Below are 20,110 nucleotides of genomic sequence, written 5' to 3'. Positions count from 1 at the left end.
GCTTTGCAATTAACCAGGAAATTCGGCAGGATGGGGCTGGGAGAGCCCTGGCTCCCCTGGGCTCTGCCCTTAGCAAAGGCTCCTGAGCCCAGACACCAGCCAGAGGGGCTTCCAAAATATATCCCCACCCAGACAAAGCTGGTACTGGGGGGTACGTTAGGGCAAGGCTGAAGCAGGGCCTGACCCCAGCCATACGGCTCCTCTGGCTAACAGGAATTTTGCCCGTGGGTCCTGTCGGTGGGGCCAGAGCTGCCGCTTCTCACATGACAGAAAATCAGCCCAGGTGTGCAGGTACTTCCAGCGTGGGTTTTGCCGTTATGGAGAGCAGTGCAGGTAAGGAAGGGGCTGTGAGGAGGGGCCTGATGCCATGAGGATGGGCCGGGAGCCTAGAGGAGTCATGCTGCACTGATGGGATGCTCTGTCTCTGTCCCTGGGCTCCTCCAGCTACCAGCATGTCCAGGAGGAGCCAGCACCAGTAGGGACACAGTATGGTCTGGTGCCCCACCACCACTGGAGCCTGGAGCCTGACACTGAGCCCACAGCCATGGACCGGGACCAGGGAGGAGCCCAGTGCACCTCGGTCCACCCTGCCCGCAGCGTGACACGTGTGGCCTTCAAATTCCCGAAAGTGGAGGTTGAAGTGGAAGAGAAAGGCAAGAAGAACATCCCAGCACTTGGTAACGTTCCCCTTGGGGCCATCGGTGGAGAATTTGTCCCTGCAAAAGCTCGGGGTGCCTCAGGTAGGTGTTAGGCTGCCCAGGGGACCAGTGGGGTGAAGATACTGGGGTGGTTCTGGTGAAGCAGCCTGTGCATGTTTCTGCCTGTGACCCAAGCCCGGGCCAAGCTGGGGCTGTGGAGAGCTCTCCAGTGTGGGGACTGTCACTGCTGAAGCTGCACGCTCCCAGCAGCCCACCCAGCTCTCTGATGATGGGCCAGGATGTGCTTTTCCCCTCTAAAAACTCTCCTCCTGCAGGCTTCCAACCACAAGGGCCAGCACTGGATCCAGACTCCTCTGACCCCAGAGGGGCAGTTATGGAGACGGCAACATGGACTGACCCTGCAAAGGTGGGTTTGGGGTCTCCCTGTGGTGCTCCCCGAGGCCAGGGCAGTGACAGAGCCAGGGGTTGCCACACTGTGCTGCTCTGCTTGCAGGTCCCTGCAGAGCCAGCCCTGGTCAGCACCGCAGCACTGAGAGCCCAGAGCGAGGCCGTGGTGTGTGGCATCTGTATGGACAGGGTGTACGAGAAGCCGCTGCCAGAGGAGCGGCTCTTCGGGATCCTCCCGAACTGCAGCCACGCGTACTGCGTGGGGTGCATCCGCAAGTGGCGGCGCAGCCGCGACTTCCAAAGCACGGTCATAAAGTGAGTGGGGATGGGGACGTGGGAGGGTCATCACCGTTCCCCCTTCTGTGCCCTGAAGTTCTTCCCTGGGTCTGGTGATGTGGCTTTGGATTGGTGTGACTTTCCTTTAGGAACAGGCACTTGGGAGTGGTGATGGGTATGGGGGTGCTGGATGAGGCAGCAGGACCACCCAGTGTGGGTGCTGAGCTCATGCTCCCTGCGTCCTTTTTTGGTACACCCATCTGCATCTGTGACCCTCAGAGCCTGCCCAGAGTGCCGGATCACCTCCAGTTACTACATCCCCCACAAATACTGGATCTCAGACGTGGGTGAGAAGGAGAAGCTCATCAGAACCTTCAAGGCACGGACAGGGTGAGTGCGTGGCGCTGCTGCGGGTGGCAGGGCTGTGGGCTCTGTGCTGCTCTGGGAGCTACACTCACAACTGTGCTTGGAATCCCACAGGAAAATCAGGTGCAAATTCTTCATCCGTGGCCACTGCCCTTTCAGATCAGAGTGCATCTACCTGCATGAGCTGCCTGCCCGCCGGCTGCTGCGGCACAGGCGGCAGCGGCCGAGGATGCCCGCTGTAAGTGGGGTAGCACGTCCTGGGACTGGGCTGGGCACCAAGAGGCCGTGGCTTATCCTCCCTCCTCTGCTGCAGGTGTTCATCCCTTCTTCCTCGGAGAGCTCTGATGAGGAGGATGAGGAGTTCTGCACACTCGAGTGGGCCCTTACCCTGGCCATGCTGGAGACAGAATTTCGCTACTCCAATTCTGGCCACGAGATGCTTCTCATTGACTTCAGCGATTCTGACTGAGCCTTGGGGGCCACGCTGGGTCTGGGTGCTGCTGATGGCCAGACACATCTCCGGGAGGCGGAAGCATCTGCTTTTGACTCCTGCCATTGTTCTGGGGTGGCTCCAGCCGTGGGGGTGTTGCAGGGATGGAGTGGGATGGGGAAGCAGTCTGGCTGGCATTTATGGGTGCAGTGGGGGTGGCTCAGGGCACAGCCCCCCTGCTCTTGCCCGAGACCCACGGGTGGGGCTGGGCTGGGTGCTGGGGGGCAGCGGGGGGCTCTGACATCCACCGGGGGGGCCGGGCAGCGTGGGGAGTGGGGGGGGGGGGGGGGGAGCACCGTTTTAAACTGTTTTTAGCCAAATCCGGGAATAACTAAATAAAACCGGTTGTGTAACGTCACGCTTCCGGGGGCCTCTATCTGTGGGCTGGGGGATCCACCCCGGGGGGGGGGGGGCGAAGGCGGTGTTTGGGTTGGAATTTAAGGGTATTTGCATAAAGAGCTCGTTTGCGCGCGGTCGATTCGCATTTCCCGGAGGCGGGGCCGGAAGCGGCGCCTTGGGGCCCGGGGGCAGCGGGCGGAGCCCGGCGGGGACGCGGCGACATCCGTGAGTGTTGCCGGGACTGCCCCGGGGGCTGGCGGCGGTGCCTGGGGCAGGGCAGTGCCTGGGGCAGGGCAGTGCCTGGGGCAGGGCTTGGGGCCGGGAGCCGCAGCGGGGCGGGGGGAGCCCCGCCAGCAACGACCCCCGGGAGGGCAGCGGGGCTCGAGCTGGGGATGCGGGCGCTGCCAGCCCCCGGGTTCTGGAGGGCACGGAGGGACTGGCGGTGCTGCCGCCCGGCTGCGACCGCAGGGACGCTCCCGCACCCTCGGGTGGGGAGGGCGGGTAAAGGCAGGCCCTAAAGCTGGTGCCGAGGTCGGCGCGGAGCACGGGCAGGCAGGTTGTGATCGTCCCGGGCCTCCCCGGTGTTACCCGTGCCCGGTTCTCCCCGGTGTGACTGCGTTCGGCTGTCCCGGGTGTGACCCGTGTGCGGCTCTCTCCCTTGTGTGTCACCCGTGTCCGGTTCTCCTCGGTATGCGTGCCCCTTGTTCAGCTCTCCCCCGTGTGTGTGACCGTGTCCGGTCTCTCCGTGTCTCGCAGGCAGCTGTGCAGCCCCCGCCGCAGCGATGGAGCCGCGGTGCCCGCCCTGGCTGCAGAGCTCCCCCCGGCCGTGCCGCCTCCTGCTCCACGCTCTGTCCTCGGGCCCCGCCGGGGCGATGGCCGCGCTGCGGGTGCTGCAGCGGGGCCAGCCCCGCGAGGGACCGGGGCAGGCGTTCCCCTGGCAGGCTCTCACCGCAGCCGTGTGCGCCGAGGAGCCCGCGCTGGAGGGGCCGCAGGACACCCTGGCTGTGTGAGTCGGAAGTGCTTCTAAAGCTCGGTGTTTTGCTGGAGTTGTGGGTGTCAGGTGCACAGTTTGGGAGAGCGCATCTGCTTTCCCCGGTGGAGCGGTTCGTACATGAAGTTGGGATCATAGCAGCGACCCACCGGTGTCCCGGCTTGTGTCTGCAAAAGCTGGTGAAGGCATTAGGTGCCTCCTCTTGCTCCCTGCTAGTGCTGTGAGACTCTGCTCCACGGGGCGGGTTGGAGTCAGGACACGGGGATTTGCTCTGACAAGTCACCTCTCCTTTTCTCCCCTTACCCAGCAAGCCACGGCTGCTGCTGCTGCCCGTTTTGTGCCAGAGAAACCTCCTCTCCCTGCTCCTCGTGGTGCGGGATGCGGTGCCGGGGGACTGCCTGGACCGGCTGCTCCAGGCATTGGAGCAAGATTCCCACGTGGATCCCTGGGTGCAGACACTGGGGGATCTGCTCCGGCAGGGACCAAGGGTAGAGGAGGGCTTCCCACCTCCCACTTCCCTGTCTTCTGCGTGTCAGCAGCAGCTTAGGGACCTGTGCCAGAAAATTGGCCAGAAGAAACCAGAGGGGCAAAGAAAACTGAACTGGTGCTTCAGCAAGCAGCTTGATGCCCCTGATTCTGTGCCTCAAGGTGAGAAGCGCAAGAAAGTGTTGGAGGAGAGCCTGGAGTTGGACAATGAGAGAGAGGGGAAGAGGGTGTTGCTGGAGGAGGTGGCATTTGAGCCCCTGGGGCCCCAGGAATGTGGGGATGTGGCAGGGGTAGAAGAGGAGGTGCTCCAGGAGCCTTCAGGGGGCACATCTGCTCAGAGCACAGATCAGGCTGCTCCGGACAGCTCCCAGCAGGATGCAGTTGGGGAGCTCAGGAAGATTTCCCAGACGGAGCTGGCAGCGGAGGTCCAGTCCTTTGTCCAGGTACTGGGTAGGGTTTGCTGTCCCCTTCCAGCCAATGAGCCTTTACAGCCTGATGCCCATTCCTTCATCTCATTTCCCTCAGATGCATGGACAGAGGCTGAAAATGCTGCTGCTGCAGGAGTCCAGTGTAAGTGGTTGCTTCTGTCTCTCTCTCTTGGAGCTGATGCTCTAAACAGGCTTGTGCCAGGGCCTTGGAAGGGGTGGAAAAGGAGGTGGATTTCACAGGGCCAGCTGGACAGGGATAAAAAACCCTGTTGTCACGTCCTCTGGGCTGGGATACAGACACCTGCCTGCACCTTGCAGGTGTGAGGGGCCGCCCGTGGGCTCAATGCTGACAGAATGGAGGGAAGGCAAAAGCCCTGGACCTGTATTTTGTTGATTTGTTGATATTTGGTTGATTTGGTGCATTACTCAGGACTCTGTTTCCCTCCAGCACTCTGAGCTGCGCACCCCACCTGAGCTGAGCATCCTGAACAACTGCTCCCCCAGCCAGGTGAGCCCCAGCATCCCTGCTGCAGCCACTGTGGGGGGCCTGCTGCTGTCCCTAATGTCCCTTCCCCTCTGCCATCCCCAGCTCCAGGGGCTGTGCTCCTTCCTCCAGCTCTCCACGTGCCCCGAGCCATTCCTGGTGTGTTTCTGTAGCTGGCTGTTGGCTCTGACCCCTGACCTCAGCTACACCAGCGCAGCCATCCTGGCAGAGCAGCTCTTCCTCAGGCGAGTACGTGCCAGGGCAGCAGAGGTTTCCTGCTCCCCGTTTCCCTCTCCACTGTCCCCACCTCCTGCCTTTTCCGTCCCTAGGTCCTGTCCCTCACCCAGCCGCCTTCCCGACACCTCATGGCTGCCCTCGCTTCGTTTTGCTCCAAGTATTCCCATCCCTTCTGCCGTGTGCTGGTGGCTGCGGTGCTGCAGGAGCCAGGGGAAGGTGTGGTGGGTTTGTGGGAGGCGTGGCTGCCTCTGGGAGCTGGAGAGGGGCCCAGCTGCAGGGTGCTGTCTCCTGGGAGGCATTTGTCATGTGGAACGTGTGTTAGGAACCACGGAGGCATGGGGCTGTTTTTTTCTGGGCAGGTGAACACTTGGGGGCTGGGATGGGAGATGGGTTTACAGATGCCTGAGATGGAGTGGGAGGGCTGGCTAGGCTGGCTTGGGGCTTAATTTTTCCCAAAGGACAGCTGCCATACCTCCATGATTGGAGGGCTCCTGACAGCTCCTAATGCTCGGGCCAGAACTGCCCCAGGGTGGCTATGCTGGCATGAGGAGGGGGTGAACCCCTGCCGCAGTAGCATCCCCTTTTCCCAGAGACTGGTGCTGTTTAAACCCTTGCTGCAGCTGGGCAAAGGAAGCAGGATTATCCTGGGCAGCAGAAGGAGGCACTGCATGGTTTCTGCCTGTCCTGACTGGGTCATACACCTGGGTGAAGGGGTGCCAGGAAGGGCCAGGCACATCCCCATGGATTTGGCAGCCTCTGGAGGCTCTTCCCTGCTGCTTTGCCCTTTCAGGTGCTGAGCAGACCAAGCTGATGTGTGAGCTGGTGGAGGAGTGCCTGGAGCCACACTCTGTGCAGCTGGTGCTAAGGTGAGGGGTTACGGGGTTGACAGCTCTGCTTTGGCCTCACACCCACCTGGATGGGTCCAGCTGGCTCCAGCCATTTGGGAGCACCAGCAAGGCCGTGGGGCAGCACCTTTCTTCTTCGCTGTCTTTCCAGCCAAGTCTTGGAGGTGCCTTTGTCAGAGAAACTCCTGCCAGTACTGCAGGCTGTGCTGGGGCGGCAGGTGAGGGGCCCACCTTGTCCCACGGGTTTCCTTGACGACTCCAGCAGTGCTGGAGAAAGGACCCACTCTCCTACCTGCTCCTGGGTCTTTTCCAGGAGGTGCTGCCCCCTGAGCTCTTGGATCTCCTGGTCCTGACTCTGTGCCAGCAGGCCCCAGCCTTCGCCACGTCGCTCAACTACGCCAAGCTGGTGACGGCCGTGCTCACGGCATATCAGAGCCAGGTGAGCGAGGCCAGGCTCAGGTCCTGCAGCTCCTGGTGAGCCACCAGCCAGGGCTGCAGCTGGCCTGGGAACCAGGCCCAGAGGTCTCAGGTGGGCTCCTGGCAGGGCAGCACCCTGAGCTCGTGCTGCCTCCATCCCAGGTCACCCCAGCTCACCGGAGCAGTCTGGCTGCAGTCCTGGATCGGAGCAACGCGGCGCTGAAGAAATCACTGCAGGCTGTGCTGGAAGGGGCCAGGTGAGGTGGGGACAGGGGTCCCTGTTGTGGGGGATGGCAGGCTCTGCACCCTAGGCTGCCCCAGGGGTGGGGAACCAGAAGGTGCCACGGCTGCTGTGCCAGAGCTGTGCCAGAGCCATGATGGAGCTGTGCCGTGGTGTGCATGGCAGTGGCTTTCCTCTTCTTGATTTCTTTTTCTTTTCTCAGGTGAGCACCAAAAGGAATCAGGAGGTGACAGCTTCCTTGCAAGGAGGACACTCATTGCACAGCAGCAACCACAGACCCACCCCTCACTGGGTTCCCCCTGGTGAGGTGGGACCCTGCAAGCAGCATCTGTTCCCCACAGAGCACCCGGGGCCTCCTGGCAGCACCTTGTGTGAGGGGGCTCTTGCTGGGCAGTGCCATCCCACACTCCCTGGGGCTCAGAGGTGTATTGGTTGAACAATTAATGTGTTTCCAGGTGTTTCTGTATCTCCCTCAGGCCTGCCGTGCTCAGCCTGGCCCTCCTGTGATGGGGGCAGGGCAGGGCTGTGGGGGCCAGGCAGGACACAACCCGTGGGGGAGTTCCTGAGTTCTTACTGCCCAAAACACGTCACTGAACCAGGACAGACATTGATTTGAGGCTGCACGAAGTTGATAATTCTGGACTTAATTTGCTATCTTGATTCTACCTCAGCTCATTCCAAGCTCTGTGCACGTCCACATTCCTCCCCAGCAGCCAAGCCATTTTTCGGAGTGGTGCAGGCGGGGCTGCTGTTTTGTGTATCTGATCTGCTGGGATTTACAGATCTCTGGGTGCAGGAGAGTGGGATTTAGCTGAATTCCAGCTGAACTTAGCTGGAAAATTTGGATGTTCTGCTTTATATCCACCTTTCTTCCCCATTTGCCAGGTCTGCTAGGGGCCCTGCTGTGTGTGACACATTTCTGGTGATGATGACACTTCTCATTGCCCTAAGGGAAAGTGCTTGTATGGCATGACTGTGCTCAAAGTTCTATCCTGCATTCTTGAAAGTACCCACTGGAAACCTCATCTAGGCACCTCCTGGTTTGAGAACTGGGAAGAAAAGGATGGGAGAGAGTGGATACTCAGAGGCAGAGCTAGGGTTTCAGTGGAGGTTTTGAAGCATTGCATACTTCAGGAGCTATTTAAAAATCCATAAACATCTACAAAGGGAGAAGGAGAATCATAACACTTGCAGGTGTGACATGTGACTGCTTCAGGTTTGCTTGTTAATATTTAGAGCCCAGCCAGAGGAGGGGAACTCTGAAGCATTAGGTGACACTCTTAGGGCTGAGAGCACAGATTTCTTTATATAAAGAATCTCTTAAGCTATTTTAGGTGACAGTGGACTGATGAGGCTTCAAAGGCCACATTAGCTGGAGGACAGAAACCTCCAGGGAGCCAGATTGTTGATGTGTTTGCATTCCAGAGAGTTAATGGCTGAGTAGAGTGAAGCTATTGTAGGGCTGCCCAAAACACGACATAAATAGAAATTGTGCCATGATCACCAAGGTCTAAGCCTGCTCTTGTGGCTTTATTAGGTAGCAGGCTCTGATCTTTGCAGTTTCCCTGCAGAGCTTCTACTGAGTGACCTCGGTGTTATTGTCCTCAGTGCTCCGTCTGGCCGTGGCTGTCAGTCACATGGAGATGGCCACTGGCTTGTGGAAAGAGCCTTCTTAGCCCTGGTTTTGCTCCTGGCTGCAGCTTATCAGCTGTGGGTTCCTTTGAGGTGTGCATGCAGATAACAATCACATAAGGAGAATTGGGAGCAAACCCTGGGAACACTGCACATGCTGGTGGAAGACTGCTTGTTTATATGGAGGTTGGCAGCAGCTGCACAGAGCTCTGCTTTTGACTCTCTTGACCCTTTCAAGAACTTTAAAATCCATCCTGAACAGTGCAGAGAGGTGGATGCAGCATAAAACATCAGTCAGATTTTGTAGTTCAGCAGAACCTTGGCCAAGGGTGGTGGGAGTGCCAGGACTGGCTCTGTCCTTGTCCTGATTTAATAGCGGTGTGTGTGAAGGGAATGGTCTGGAGCTTTGTCCAAGACCTTTCCTAGGCTGGAGGTAGAAGGCAGTGTGGGATTTTCAGCCAGTTTATTTGTGATACTTGGCAGTGGTTCCTTACCTGCTTCCTCTTCTGCTTGTGGAGTTTTACTTCATGGTACAGAGGGGAATTCCCTTTTTGGCCTAGTAGTTCTCGGGTTTTTTTGAAGGAAATTCATCACATACAATTGCATGGGTTGCTTGTCCACTCTGCTGCCTCCACACCCTCCACAGGGATTTTTGAACCAGTTTCATGACAAGATGATTCCTCCACTCCCCAAGTGCCTTCGTGGGGCTGTTATCAGACAGCAAAGAACCTCTTTGGGGTGAGCAGAGGTGTGGGGTCGGTGGATGTTAAACACCAGACATCAGAGCCATGTAGGAGCCTTGGGCCGTGCAGCAGCTTGTTGGAAGGGGCTGAAACTGCCCCTCTGCTGCCCCTCTCCAAGCAGGAGCTCCAGGTTGTTGCTGTGTCCCCTCTTGCAGTAGTGCTGGGGGTCACCCCACTTCTCCCCGGAGGTAGCTGCATGTTCAGTGACAGCCTGTTAATCTCATGTGTGTAATCCCCGACATGCTGATGCAGTTCTCCCTGGAAACCTGGGGGCTGTGACACCCAAATGTGAGGCTGAACTGCTTGGGGGATGCTCAGCAATATTTATTTTTTTCACTTGGGATTTAAAACTGAATAAAAAGAGGGATTTTCCTTCCCATCTGTTTGGGTTGTTTGGGGTTTTTTTGCCAACAACCTTTTAATCCTAAAACAGATCGGGTTCTTTCTTGGGTAGCCTGGTGGCTGCCAGGTCCCTGTCAGCTGGGGGAGCCAGGGCCACTGAAAGGTGAATTTGCAGGAGGGCTGGGGTGCTGCTTTGTGGTTGGGCCCCTGCATAGACCTGTAAGTCGTGCTTGCCACATCAGTGGCACCAGTCAGTGTCAGCCTGAGCAGCTTTCTTCCAAGAAGTGGATAATCCAGATGACCAGATGACCACACTCTGTGATCTGAGCTGCAAGTTCAGCTCAACTACAGGTGCCCTGGAAGGTGCTGTTGCTGTAGCTGCTGTGAGGGACCTCGCTGGAAGGAGGACAGGGGACAAAGCCAGAGCCCGCAGCAACGTGCTGCCACTCGACCCTCTGGGCTGGAGATCTCCCAGCAGGGTCTTGTTCATCCCTGCTGAACAGGTCTGTGTGAGGGGAACTGGGCTGCTTTTCCGTGTTTGAGGCTCTGTGATACCTAGATTGCAGTCACGATTTAGCTGCTCCCAGGTTAAAAATAAGAGTGCCTAAAAATCCCTGCATGCTTTTAGTAAATGCTTGTGGAGGCTTTTGAACGGGATGGTTTGTGAACAGGGGCATTGCCTCTTGTTAACCCTCGCCTGGGTGTGGGAGGGAATAGAGGCACCTGTGTAATGGTGTCCTTAGGTCTGTATCCTCCAGGGGCAGCCCTGGGCCTGCCAGGACACCGGAGCAGAGGCCATGGAGCCTCAGCTGCTGCCTGGTGCCAGCTGCTGCTCCTGGGGAAGAAGCTGGAGCTCTGCAAAGGTGTCCATCCTCCACTCCCCTTGTTTGGTAACCCCTGGGGCTGCGTTCTGGGCTCTCACTCTGGCAGGGGGGTCAGAGCCTGGGCCAATCGTGCCCCAGCACTGGGAGATGCTGTCTGCCCTCTCAGGGCTTACAAGGTCTGCAGACCCCAAGGGGTCCACTGGGGTCCCTGGGCAAAGGGGGAGCAACAGCAGCTGCCTCCTGGTAGTGCTGGGCATCGAGCCCGACTCCCTGTAAGCTCCTTAGGGGAAGAAAGCGGCTTTAGAGGATGTGATGGATTTCAGCAAACGGATTGGGGCCGGGGCTGAGGCAGTGGGGTGATGGCTGGGGGGAAAGTGAGGCTGCTGAGAGGGGCAGGAGGGATGGGGGTCCTGGGCAGAGTGGCTTCCCTGCATCACCAAAGATGCTACTGGGACTCCTCATCAGCCATCCTGGTTTAGCCTGGTGCTGTGCCCCCCACGAAAGCACGGAGGGCTTCCCCCATCTCTCCTGACCGCCACCACCCTGCCCTGAGCCTCCTGCCAGGGAGACGCTGAGGCTCTGCTCCGCTCCGCAGACGCCGGGCACGGAGGGAGCAGTCCTGGTCTGTTCAGCTCTGTCACCTCCTCAGCCTGCGGGTGCAAGCTCTGGCCCCGCACCAAAAGCAGAGGTTTCCTGGCCACCTGCAGACCACTCTGCCCGCCCTGGCCCGCGCGGGGAGCTCCCAGCCGCCCTCATGCATCTCCTTTAAAGGCCTTCTCTCATCGGGCTCGTCCCCGGCAGCTCCGTCTGCCGCAGATGCGGTTGCTCTGCCCCTCGGGGAGGCTCCGCCGCCGGCAGCGAGCGCCGTGCGGGGCCCCAGCACCGCGGCCCCACCGACTGCCGGCCACGCCGTGCCCCTGCCCCCCTCCCGGGGCTGATGGGGGCCCAGCAGAGCTGAGCGCCGGCTCCGGGCTGGGTGGCCCCAGCATCTGCCTTCGGCTGCTTGAGAGGAGTTCGGGCAGGTAATGATGACCCGGGGAGCGTTTGGTCGTCGCCGAGTTGAGGGAAAGCGCCCGGTCTGGCATCCCAGGGGGTTCCTTATGCTAAACCAGCTGCGTGCGTCGTATCTTTTCCATCTGTAACACAAAGATAAGGAGCGAGTGTCTGTGAGGCTGTCAGAGCTGTGGGAAGGCAGCAGCCTGCAGGGTCTGCCGTGGCTGTGATGGATTGAGCACTTTGTAGCAGGGACCATCCCTCCAGAGGACTTTGATGGTGTGATGAGTTTGGCTGATCCCTGCTGGCTGGGGGCGCCTGAGCCCCTGGGTGGAGGTGTCAGCGACAATTCCCACTGTATAGGCGTGAAATGGGCTGGCTTTGACAGGTGCCAAGTGCTGCTTTTTACACCTTCATCAGCGCTGAACAGGCTCTTCGAGCTGGGTGATGGCCCTGCTTGGTTCTGGGGTGACCTAGACTGAGCTTGGCCAAGGCTTTGCACACGCACGTGAGGCTTCAAGCAGTCCCTGCTCTCTGTCCCCCTAGATCTCTCCTGAATTTCCTGTCCTGGACAAAAAATTCTCCTTCTGTCCCATATGTGCATGTCCATGGGCACAGCCTGCGAGGAGTCACTGCAGGACAGTCCCTTGTGCACAGCGACTTTACCCTGGGCTGGGAGAGGCTCTGTGGACTTTGTGCATCTGTGATTCTTTCAACATTGTAAAACAGCTTCAACGGGTTGTCCAAGTTCCTTTAGATTTGAAAATCTTTTACATTTGTGTCTCTGGGAGCTCAGGGATTGCCCTGTCTGCAAGAACAGGGGGTTGCTCCCACTCTGCACTGGGTGCTCACAGTGTGGGGTGGGTGCAAATCGACCTCCCCCCATGAAGTTGACCCACATCACAAGCCCAGAACGAGCATTGCCCTGGGGGAAGGAAATGGGGATGGCAAGCAGGAAAACCCACCCTCAGCACTGCCCAGAAATGAGGCTTCCATTGAATTTCTCATTTGCCTTGCTCTGTGCCCATCCGAATCTCACCAGCCTCCTCCTGAATCACAGCGGGCCTCCCCACCTCTTTTCCCACAGATGCCTCCACGCTAAGCAGAGGAGCTCGAAGCTCCTGCTGGGTGAGAAAACGCTTTAAAAATACAACATTTAGAGGCGTTCTCCATCTGCGCGCAGCTAATGTGGGTCTCTCGTGATAGGTGTGCTGGTCCTGGAGCCTCTGCACTTCACAAATGAAGCCACTCGAAGGGACCTCGCTGGGACAGGGCAAGGAGGAGGCGCAGGGACCGGCCCAGGGACGCCGGCGACGGCAGCGGCAGAGGACAAGCTGCCCACCCAGCCCCTCACCTCAGAGGTATGTGCACAAAAAGCTCACCCAGCGGCTCTCGGGGTGCTAGCAAGGATGGGACAGTGATGGCAGTGCCAGGCAAGGGACACTGAGCATCGTTTTGGCATGGTGGCCCCTTCTCCTGCAGCCTCTGCGCTCAGGCTTGCCAGGAGGTGAGGGAAGAGCCCTTTCCAGAGCCAGGGGTAAAAGTTTGGGGGTTCAAACCCTCTCCCAGTTGGGTGCTGGGCTCCAGCGTGGGCTGCAGAGGGCTCTTTGCACAGCAGCCCGTGTCTCCACGCGCTGGTGACCTGCCACCCCTGGTGGCCTCCAACATAATCGAGCAGGGATGCTACAGAGCTGCCAGACTTTCTGGCACCCGGGACTAAGGTTTTGGGGTGATGAACCCGTCCCCGCCCACTTTTAGGGGGGCCTGCCATCCCCATGGGGGTGCTGTGAGGGTGCCTGGGCTCTGTCGGCGGCTGCATTTGTTGTGGTGCTGGAAGAGGGCGGCTCGCAGCGAGGTCCGCTTGGCAGCCAGAGGGGAAAAAAAAAAAAAAAAAAGACAGTGCTGAAGCAAAGCTGGTGACTCACTGCTGGCTGGGAACGGCCTCGGCGGGTCCTCTGTGGGGCTCTGCGGCGGCGGCAGGAGCGGCAGGAGCGGAGGGGGCGGCTCGCCCGGGGCAGGCAGAGCGGGACAGGGACGGAGCAGGCTGTGGAGGATGCTCGGGAGGGACCCAGGTCCTGAGCAGCCCCATCGAGGGAGCTGGGGGAGCGTGGGGGGTGGGATGCTGCCGATGCTTCCTGAGTTTCTTTAGGGATTACCCGGGATTCCCTCCACAGGGAGCAGCAGGCAGAGCTGTGCGGGCTCCTCACATCTCCGGATGAAGGTAAGGGCAGCCCAGGGGGTGGTGGGGTCAAAAGGGTGGGTTTTCCACCCTCCCTCCCTGAGCAGCAGGAGGGTGTCCCCTGGTCTGGCAGCACCTGCCTGCAACCCCTTCCAGCCCTGGGACCCCAGCCCCATCCCCTGGATTTGCCTCACCAGCTGTAACCCACGCTCTGCACTGGATCCCTTGCCCTCCTCCCCCTGCCCTGCCCAGCTGAGCTCCAGCTCCCTCAAACCCACGGGGATATTTTGGGAAGTACCTGGCAGCTCGTGTCCCTGGCAGCCCGCAGGCTGCAGAAGTGCCAGTGGCAGTTTTGGGGGTGTCTCCTGAAGTGGTGTCAGGCTGGAGAGGGGACCCTGCTGCCCACCACTCTCTCTGTCCCCAGGCAGGATGAGCAGTCCCCAGGGACACCCAGGCCGGGTTTTGGCCGGGAGCAAGCAGATCGTGGAGCAAGTCAGCCAGGTGAGAGGGAGGGGAGGCCAACAGGTGGGGGGGCCTTCCCTGCCTGGTTCCTTGGGCTCAGCCAGGCCCCCAGCCCCTCTGTGCTGGTCTTTTCGGGATGCTGTGCAGCACCAGGGAGAGGTCTGCTCCAACAGCACTCTTGTGCCTCTCAGGAGCCAGGCAGGGCCGTGCAGGAGCAGGCTGTGCACCCTGGGGTCAGTGACAGGACTGAAGAAGGTGAGTGAGTCCCCATCTCCCCATCCCACATCCCAGCTGGGTCCCCTTAGGGGAAGGCTTGAAGCAGTTGGGGATGAGCATGGGAACACGTTCTGATGGGGGTCATCTCCCTTGGTGGGGACACGGGGAAGGGGAGACTTGGCCTGGGGGGACCTAAAGTCCCCTGATGCTGGGGGAAGGATTGGGATGGTTCCACAACATGGGCACCTACCCCTGCTAAGACAGGAGGGCAGAGGGAGGAGGGAAGGCCAAGCAGAAGCCCTCATGTGTGGTCTCTGTGGCCCCACTGCCTTCCTGCAGGTGCAGAAACACTGCAGGAGCCGCTGCTGAGTCTCCCCAGTGAGCTCTCAGTGCTGGACAGACTTGGCTTGCACAGGTAAGACCAGTGAGCACCTGCATCCCTCCGGGGGCTACAGGACAGGGGGGTCCCAGGGCACAGCACAGTTCAGATTGGACTTTGCTCCTTTTCCACTGCACAAGAGCTGCTGTCCACACAATGGGCACTTGGCTTCTCACTTCTCATGGTGGCTGGCACCCCTGGGAGCAGAACAAGGGCATTTTCATCATGCAGCCCCCATGATGCCTCCATCCCTGACAGCACTTCTCTTTCTGCAGGGTGGCTTTGACAGAGCAGGATCTGGAGGTGAGGGCTCCGGGTGGGCTGGGGAAGGGGGACAGAAGGACAGACACCTTGCTGGCTCACAGTGCCAGGGCTGTGCCCTGCTCCTGCAGGCACCGCAGTCCCCTGGCAGCCACCTTATAAACCCTTTCCCAGAGATGCTTTTGGCATTTGGAGGCAGCTGCATTTCCATGAGTCGGTCCTCTGAGCTCCCGGCAATCCCACAAAGTGCTCTGCAGCTGTTGAAGAGCGCCCTTAGCCGGGGAGGCAGCAGGAGCCACACTAATAAAAATAATTTCCCTGCGAGTGCCAGGGCTGAGTCAGGCTCAGCCGTCAGCCGGGACCCGCAGCGAGGGCTGGCGTCTGCCCGGCGCGTGCTCTTGCCAGGAGGGCTCAAGATTTCCATGTGTTATCGGCTGCCTGGGGGACGTGTCTCCTTGGGCTGGCATCTCAAGGGACTGTCCCCAGCATGCAGCAGCCTAACGGGTGCTGGGGCCAAACAAATGCTGATTAACTTTAGCACTGCCCTGTTTGGTGGCACGCTGGGAGGTCTGTCTGTGCCTTGGGGACAGCAGCACACGGCCCCGGTGGCTTCCCTTCTGCCCCCATGTCACACCTCTCACCTTCCCACCCCACAGGCAGCCTTTGCCCACCTTGCCCTGGCTTTTCGCTGCGATATGTTCACCCTGCAGCAACGGGTGGAGGTGGAGAAACGGGCAAGGGATGCAGCAGAGGAAAACATCCAGGAGGAGCTGGGGCAGTGCCAAGCTGCCCTGGAGGTAGGTGGGCACCAGGGCAGGGGGCTGGCACGTGCTGGGAACACCCAGCCCCAGAGGGATTTGGACGACTCAAAGTGCCAGCTCCAGCAGTTCCATCCTATCCCCCCACAGAGGTTGGGTCGATCCTCTGCCAATGCAGGCTGCAAGGAGGTGCTGGAGCAGCTGCAGCACAACCTGGCTGTGCTGTCAGCAGCTGTTGAGCGGGCAACCAGTGCCGCGGAGAAGCTGGGGGCTGTACACCAGGTATGTCCACAGCCCAGGGCTGGGAGTGATGGAGGGTGCTACACACAGGCCTGGGGACTCATCCCTGGGCTTGCTGGGGCTTGTCCCTCCTCTCATGGCGCTGGCCTTGACCTCATGTTTGCACTTAGGAGAGTGCAAGGGATCCATGCGCCTGCCCTGGGGAGCAGGAAGGGGATGCAGCTGCACTCCCTGGGTGGAGGCACCATGGGATGCTCAGGGAGGGACCGGCAGAGACCTGGCTCCTTAGGAGATGGGGGCCCTGACCCCCATCCTGCCTGGCTGCAGGAGGCCCGGATGAGCCGAGCAGCAGAGGTGATGGTGCAGCACGTGGAGAACCTGAAGCGGCACCACATGCGGGAGCACGCGGAGCTGGAGGAGATGAAGCGCCTGATCCAGCAAAACTCCCGCAACCGGCAGCTGGCGGAGATCCAGGGTGAGGTGGGCTCTGCCGCCGGGGCCTCTGCGGGGTTTGCACGGAGCAACCCTGCAGGATTTGGTCCCAAGTCCCTCTGGAGGGTCAGTGTGACCCTGCACCACAGAGCCAGTGGGTGGTGTGAGTTGAGGACCAGTGGTGGGGAACAGCTGATGGATGGGGTGGTGAAGGGAACAGCTGATGACAGTTGTGAGGGGACAGTGGAACAGCAGATCGGCGTGGGAGCAGGTGCTGGTGGCCGGAGAGCCGTAACCCAGCTGGGAATGCGGGGCAGTGGGGCCCCATGCACAAAAAGGACTCTGTTCCTGAACACCAAGCCCCACATGTGCCATTGCTGTGCATGTGACAGGTCCCCCTGCCTGGGGCACCACCTGTGCCACACACAGAGCACATGGCCAGGACAGCTTTCAATGGCAGGGAGGTTTGTGACCGTCTGTGCATCAGCCCCATCTTAGTGTTGGGGGACGATGTAAGGCAGCTTCTCTTTGCTCCCAGATGATGTGGAGCCACGGCTGAGACCTCACCCCCTGAAGAGAACTTTCCAGCAGGTAACTGGTCCCGGTTCAAGAGCCTCGGAGTCAGTGCCTCCCCATGCCCTGCTGCCCTCGCTCAGCTGGCTGCCCCCACACATCCACTAGGCCCCAAGCAATGTTACTCCAGCCAGCTGCTTGCTGCAGGGAAGATCTGCTGGAAGTGCCAGGGATGAGGCAAAATGCAGGGGCAGCCTCGGAGGACTGCTGGTAGACAGCAAGCTGGGGGCTGCCTGTCCAAGAGATCTCAGGCAGATCCTTCTTCCGTTGCAGGGTCACAGTGCAAGAGCCACAGGCTTGGCTGTTCTCTAGCACCAGCTTGAATGCGGCACTGATTCCCCTATAGCTCCAGAGGTAGGGGAGGGGGTTAGGCAGCCCCACCAGAACAGCTTGCAGCAGTAATGACAGGCATAAACCTCTTGGCTTTGACCTTCCCTGGCTTTCCAGCTTCCCCTCTTAGCTCCAGGGCCAGTGGGAGTTGGCAATGCCCCTTCTCCTTGAAGTCCCTTGCCTGTGCTGGGGAGGTGATGGGAAGGAGGAGGTGAGAAGCAGCCCCACAGCTCACCCCCAGCCCCTCTGTTGCAGGGGTCTGCCCGCCGCAGAGTCAGCATCGCCGTCATCCCCAAGCAGCTCTTGGTAAGGACGTGTTTGGTGGGGACAGTCAGGAGCTGTGTCCCCAGGCTCGGTGCTGCTGGGGCTCTGGGTCCCCACTGATGCTCCCACCTTCGGTGCCCAGCCAGGTGCCAGCCCCGACAGCCGAGCAGCCCCAGCAGGTGACTCGGAGCCAGAGGGGGCCCAGCGCTGGCCCAGCATCCAGAGGTAACTGCACTGGGTGGCCGGGCAGCCATGGCACTGGCTCCACTAGCCCACGTGGGACAGCGCCAACCCTGTCCTCACCCTTCCCAGGAGTGAACTGGAGCCACAGGGCCAGGACAGCGCCGTGACCGGGAAGCTGGTGGCTGAGGCAGATGGCAGAGGCTCAAGTGCAGGGGACGAGGAGCCGGAGCAGCTTGGGCTGACGTGAGCAGCACCCTGCATGTGCCCAGCATCCCCCCCATGGCTGCTGGCCTCTCTCCGGTCCCCAGGTGGCCAGCACTTGGGCAGGGGCTGGGGGATTTAGTGGTGGAAGGCTGGGATTTTGCTGTGCCTCAGTTTTGCGGGTTGCCCACGCTCTCCCAGGCTTGTTGCATTTGTGTTTGTAAAAGGGCCAGTGAGGTTCGGGGCTAAGTTAAACATCCTCCTTGTCCCCCACTGGGGTGGAGGTGGGATGTGCTTTCTCCCACGGATGACAAGTGTCCCTGGTCACTTTCTCCCCAGGTCCAAAGGGTCTGCAGCAGAGCTGTGGCGTCCGTGGCTCTTCTTCCCGCAGCACTACTGGGTTATCTTCTGGCTGCTTCTCCTGAGCATCGCCTTCCTCCTCCTCATCCGTGTCCTCGAGTTGCAGCGGCTGCAGTCTGCAGCGTCATCCAAGGCCTAGCTGGACCGGGGAGGGGGAGCTGAGAGGCATCTCTGCTCCTTCCCCACGTCCTAAAACACCAAAACCCTAGAATAATAAAACGGAAGGAAAAGTGGGGGAATTGTAATGACGGAGCAGGGGGAACATCCTGTGGCGGGATCTAAGGTATGGCTGGCACATCCATATAATCATGAAGGGTTCAGGGAGCTGCAGAAGCTCTCACTGATGCTCTGAGTTGCCTGTTCTCAGCACATCAAGGGGTGCAGGTATGTTCCCACATGTCGCCTGTGCTGGGGACAGCCCGGGCTGCCCACAGCGGTGGGTTTGCAGTAGAGCCGCGTCCCTCAGTGCCACCACGTGCCCTCAGTCCCTGCTGTAATTCACATCTAATGCTCCTTTGCTGCTGCCCGGGGGACAAGGCTGGGGCTGGAAGGCGCAGGTCCGTGCTCAGCCTTTCCCACGGCACCACAAAGTGCTCACAAACAGAGGGAGCTCTTTCCGACCGCTGGGGAAAAGCGCCTGGTTTGACACAGACACCCCGTTTCCGTGTCCGCCCCAGCCTCTCGCGGCCCCGGAACACGGGTGGGCTTCACTGCACCCGCACCCAGCAGCTTTGCAGGGGCCAGAACAGCCCGTCCGAGCTGCCACGGTGGGGGTTTCTGCACCAGGGTCCCCAGGAAGGGGCCGGAGGGGGCTGCAGAAGGGGAGGGACGGAGGTGCTGGGCTGGTCACCCCGCTTGCCGTAGCCGCCGGCAGTGCCACGGGTGACTCAGGGTGGCCGGCGTAACCAACGCCCGTTTGCCAGCTCGCCCCGTGTCCCTGAGTCACCGTCCCCAGTCTCGTGGCAAGTTGTCACCGCGCGTCACAGCACGCGAGCCCCTTTGCCGTGACGCCCGTCCCAGCACAGGGCGAATGTCCAGCAGCACCCCGAGGTCATCGCCACCAGAAACCCCCAAAAGCACCCGGCCAGCAGAGATCTTCGGTGACCCCGGGGGCTCCCCCCCACCCCTCCCCCAGGTACCTTCGCCCCACTGGGACCATTCCCACCCGTGGGACCCAGGTGGAAACGTAATCCCAGAAGTTCCCACGCGAGCTGTGGCGGGAGGGGTCCGGAGCTGGCACTGGGTGGGTCCCCCCGCCCTGGACCCTGCGGTGCCCCCAGCTCCCTCCTGGCCGGGTTCTGGCTGCGGGGGGAGCAGCACAGCGCCGGGGGCGGAGTGTGAAGCGGTTTGGCTTCATCGCCGGAGTCTTTTTGTTTGCTTAGCGAAAAGTCCGGTTTCTCATCCTAAAATACAAAAAATCCCAGCTGGGGTTGCGCTGTGCCGCTCGTCCCGCTCTCCAAACCCCCCGGCGCAGTATCTGCAGCAGCACAGAGCGGGGGTGGCCCGGGGCCGCCCCTCTCCCGGCACCGCCCGGCCTGGGTCGCCCCGGTCGCGGGGGAGGGTCGGGCAGGCGAGGGGAGGGGAAGGCCGAGGAGGGGAGGGCAAACAAGAGGAGGGCCGGGCCGGGCGGCAGCTGCTGCTTGCGGAGCCGGAGGTCGTTTCCTGCTCGCTGTCGCCCGGCTGCGCCCAGCGCCGGTCCCTCCCCACGCCCCGGTCCGTGCCTCAGTTTCCCCCGCCGAGGGGCTGTGGAGGTGAGTGGGGGGTGAAGATGGGCAGAGCATCCCTGGGCGTGGGGGGGCCGGGCTCTGCTGCCCCCCCAGCCCCGTGTCCTCCAGCATCCCGACCGCCGGTGCCCTCCGCCCGCCCCGCTGAGAGCATCGCTGCGCAGGGCGGGGACGGGGGGTGACAAAACCGAGGGGTGGTTCTGCGGGGCTGGGGGGGGCTCGGCCGCTCCGAACCCCTGTCCTGCGTGTCCCTGGGACGCTCCGTGGCAGGGTAGCGCTTTTTCTCCGGCAGACCCCTCCGCACAGCCTCTCCCGGGGGCAGCGGGGTCCTCCCCGCTCCATCCTCGCTGCTTTTGCCCTCCAGCCTC

At 60.7% G+C, this 20,110-nt stretch overlaps 1 protein-coding gene across 3 annotated transcripts; it reads left to right on the top strand.

Annotated features, from left to right (window-relative positions):
- Positions 1 to 2,716: 2,716 nt before the first annotated feature.
- Positions 2,717 to 18,157, top strand: FANCE (FA complementation group E; the record flags this gene model as incomplete). Of its 3 annotated transcripts, XM_082295969.1 has the most annotated exons (15): positions 6,635 to 6,662; positions 12,387 to 12,541; positions 13,355 to 13,401; positions 13,784 to 13,860; positions 14,013 to 14,076; positions 14,377 to 14,452; positions 14,692 to 14,719; positions 15,334 to 15,474; positions 15,586 to 15,717; positions 16,003 to 16,150; positions 16,646 to 16,698; positions 17,266 to 17,316; positions 17,417 to 17,499; positions 17,587 to 17,700; positions 17,998 to 18,157. In XM_082295969.1, exons 2-15 carry the CDS (start codon positions 12,420 to 12,422, stop codon positions 18,155 to 18,157), a joined length of 1,296 nt encoding a protein of 431 aa, XP_082152095.1. In that variant the 5' UTR covers positions 6,635 to 6,662; positions 12,387 to 12,419. The 3 variants fall into 3 exon arrangements, 2 of the variants coding, with proteins under 2 accessions (XP_082152094.1, XP_082152095.1); XR_014227043.1 differs by lacking the exons at positions 13,784 to 13,860; positions 14,013 to 14,076; positions 14,377 to 14,452; ... (7 more) ...; positions 17,587 to 17,700; positions 17,998 to 18,157 and adding exons at positions 2,717 to 2,742; positions 3,274 to 3,523; positions 3,816 to 4,437; ... (5 more) ...; positions 6,140 to 6,206; positions 6,302 to 6,427 and having other exon boundaries at positions 6,568 to 6,662; positions 13,355 to 13,366; XM_082295968.1 differs by lacking the exons at positions 12,387 to 12,541; positions 13,355 to 13,401; positions 13,784 to 13,860; ... (9 more) ...; positions 17,587 to 17,700; positions 17,998 to 18,157 and adding exons at positions 2,717 to 2,742; positions 3,274 to 3,523; positions 3,816 to 4,437; ... (6 more) ...; positions 6,302 to 6,427; positions 6,854 to 7,054 and having other exon boundaries at positions 6,568 to 6,667.
- Between the last annotated feature and the right edge of the window lie 1,953 nt (positions 18,158 to 20,110).

This window comes from Coloeus monedula (genome assembly GCF_965178545.1).
Source record: "Coloeus monedula genome assembly, chromosome: 23".
In the NCBI taxonomy this organism is placed as follows: Eukaryota; Metazoa; Chordata; class Aves; order Passeriformes; family Corvidae; genus Coloeus; species Coloeus monedula.
This window is presented reverse-complemented; position numbering and strand designations above follow the sequence as displayed.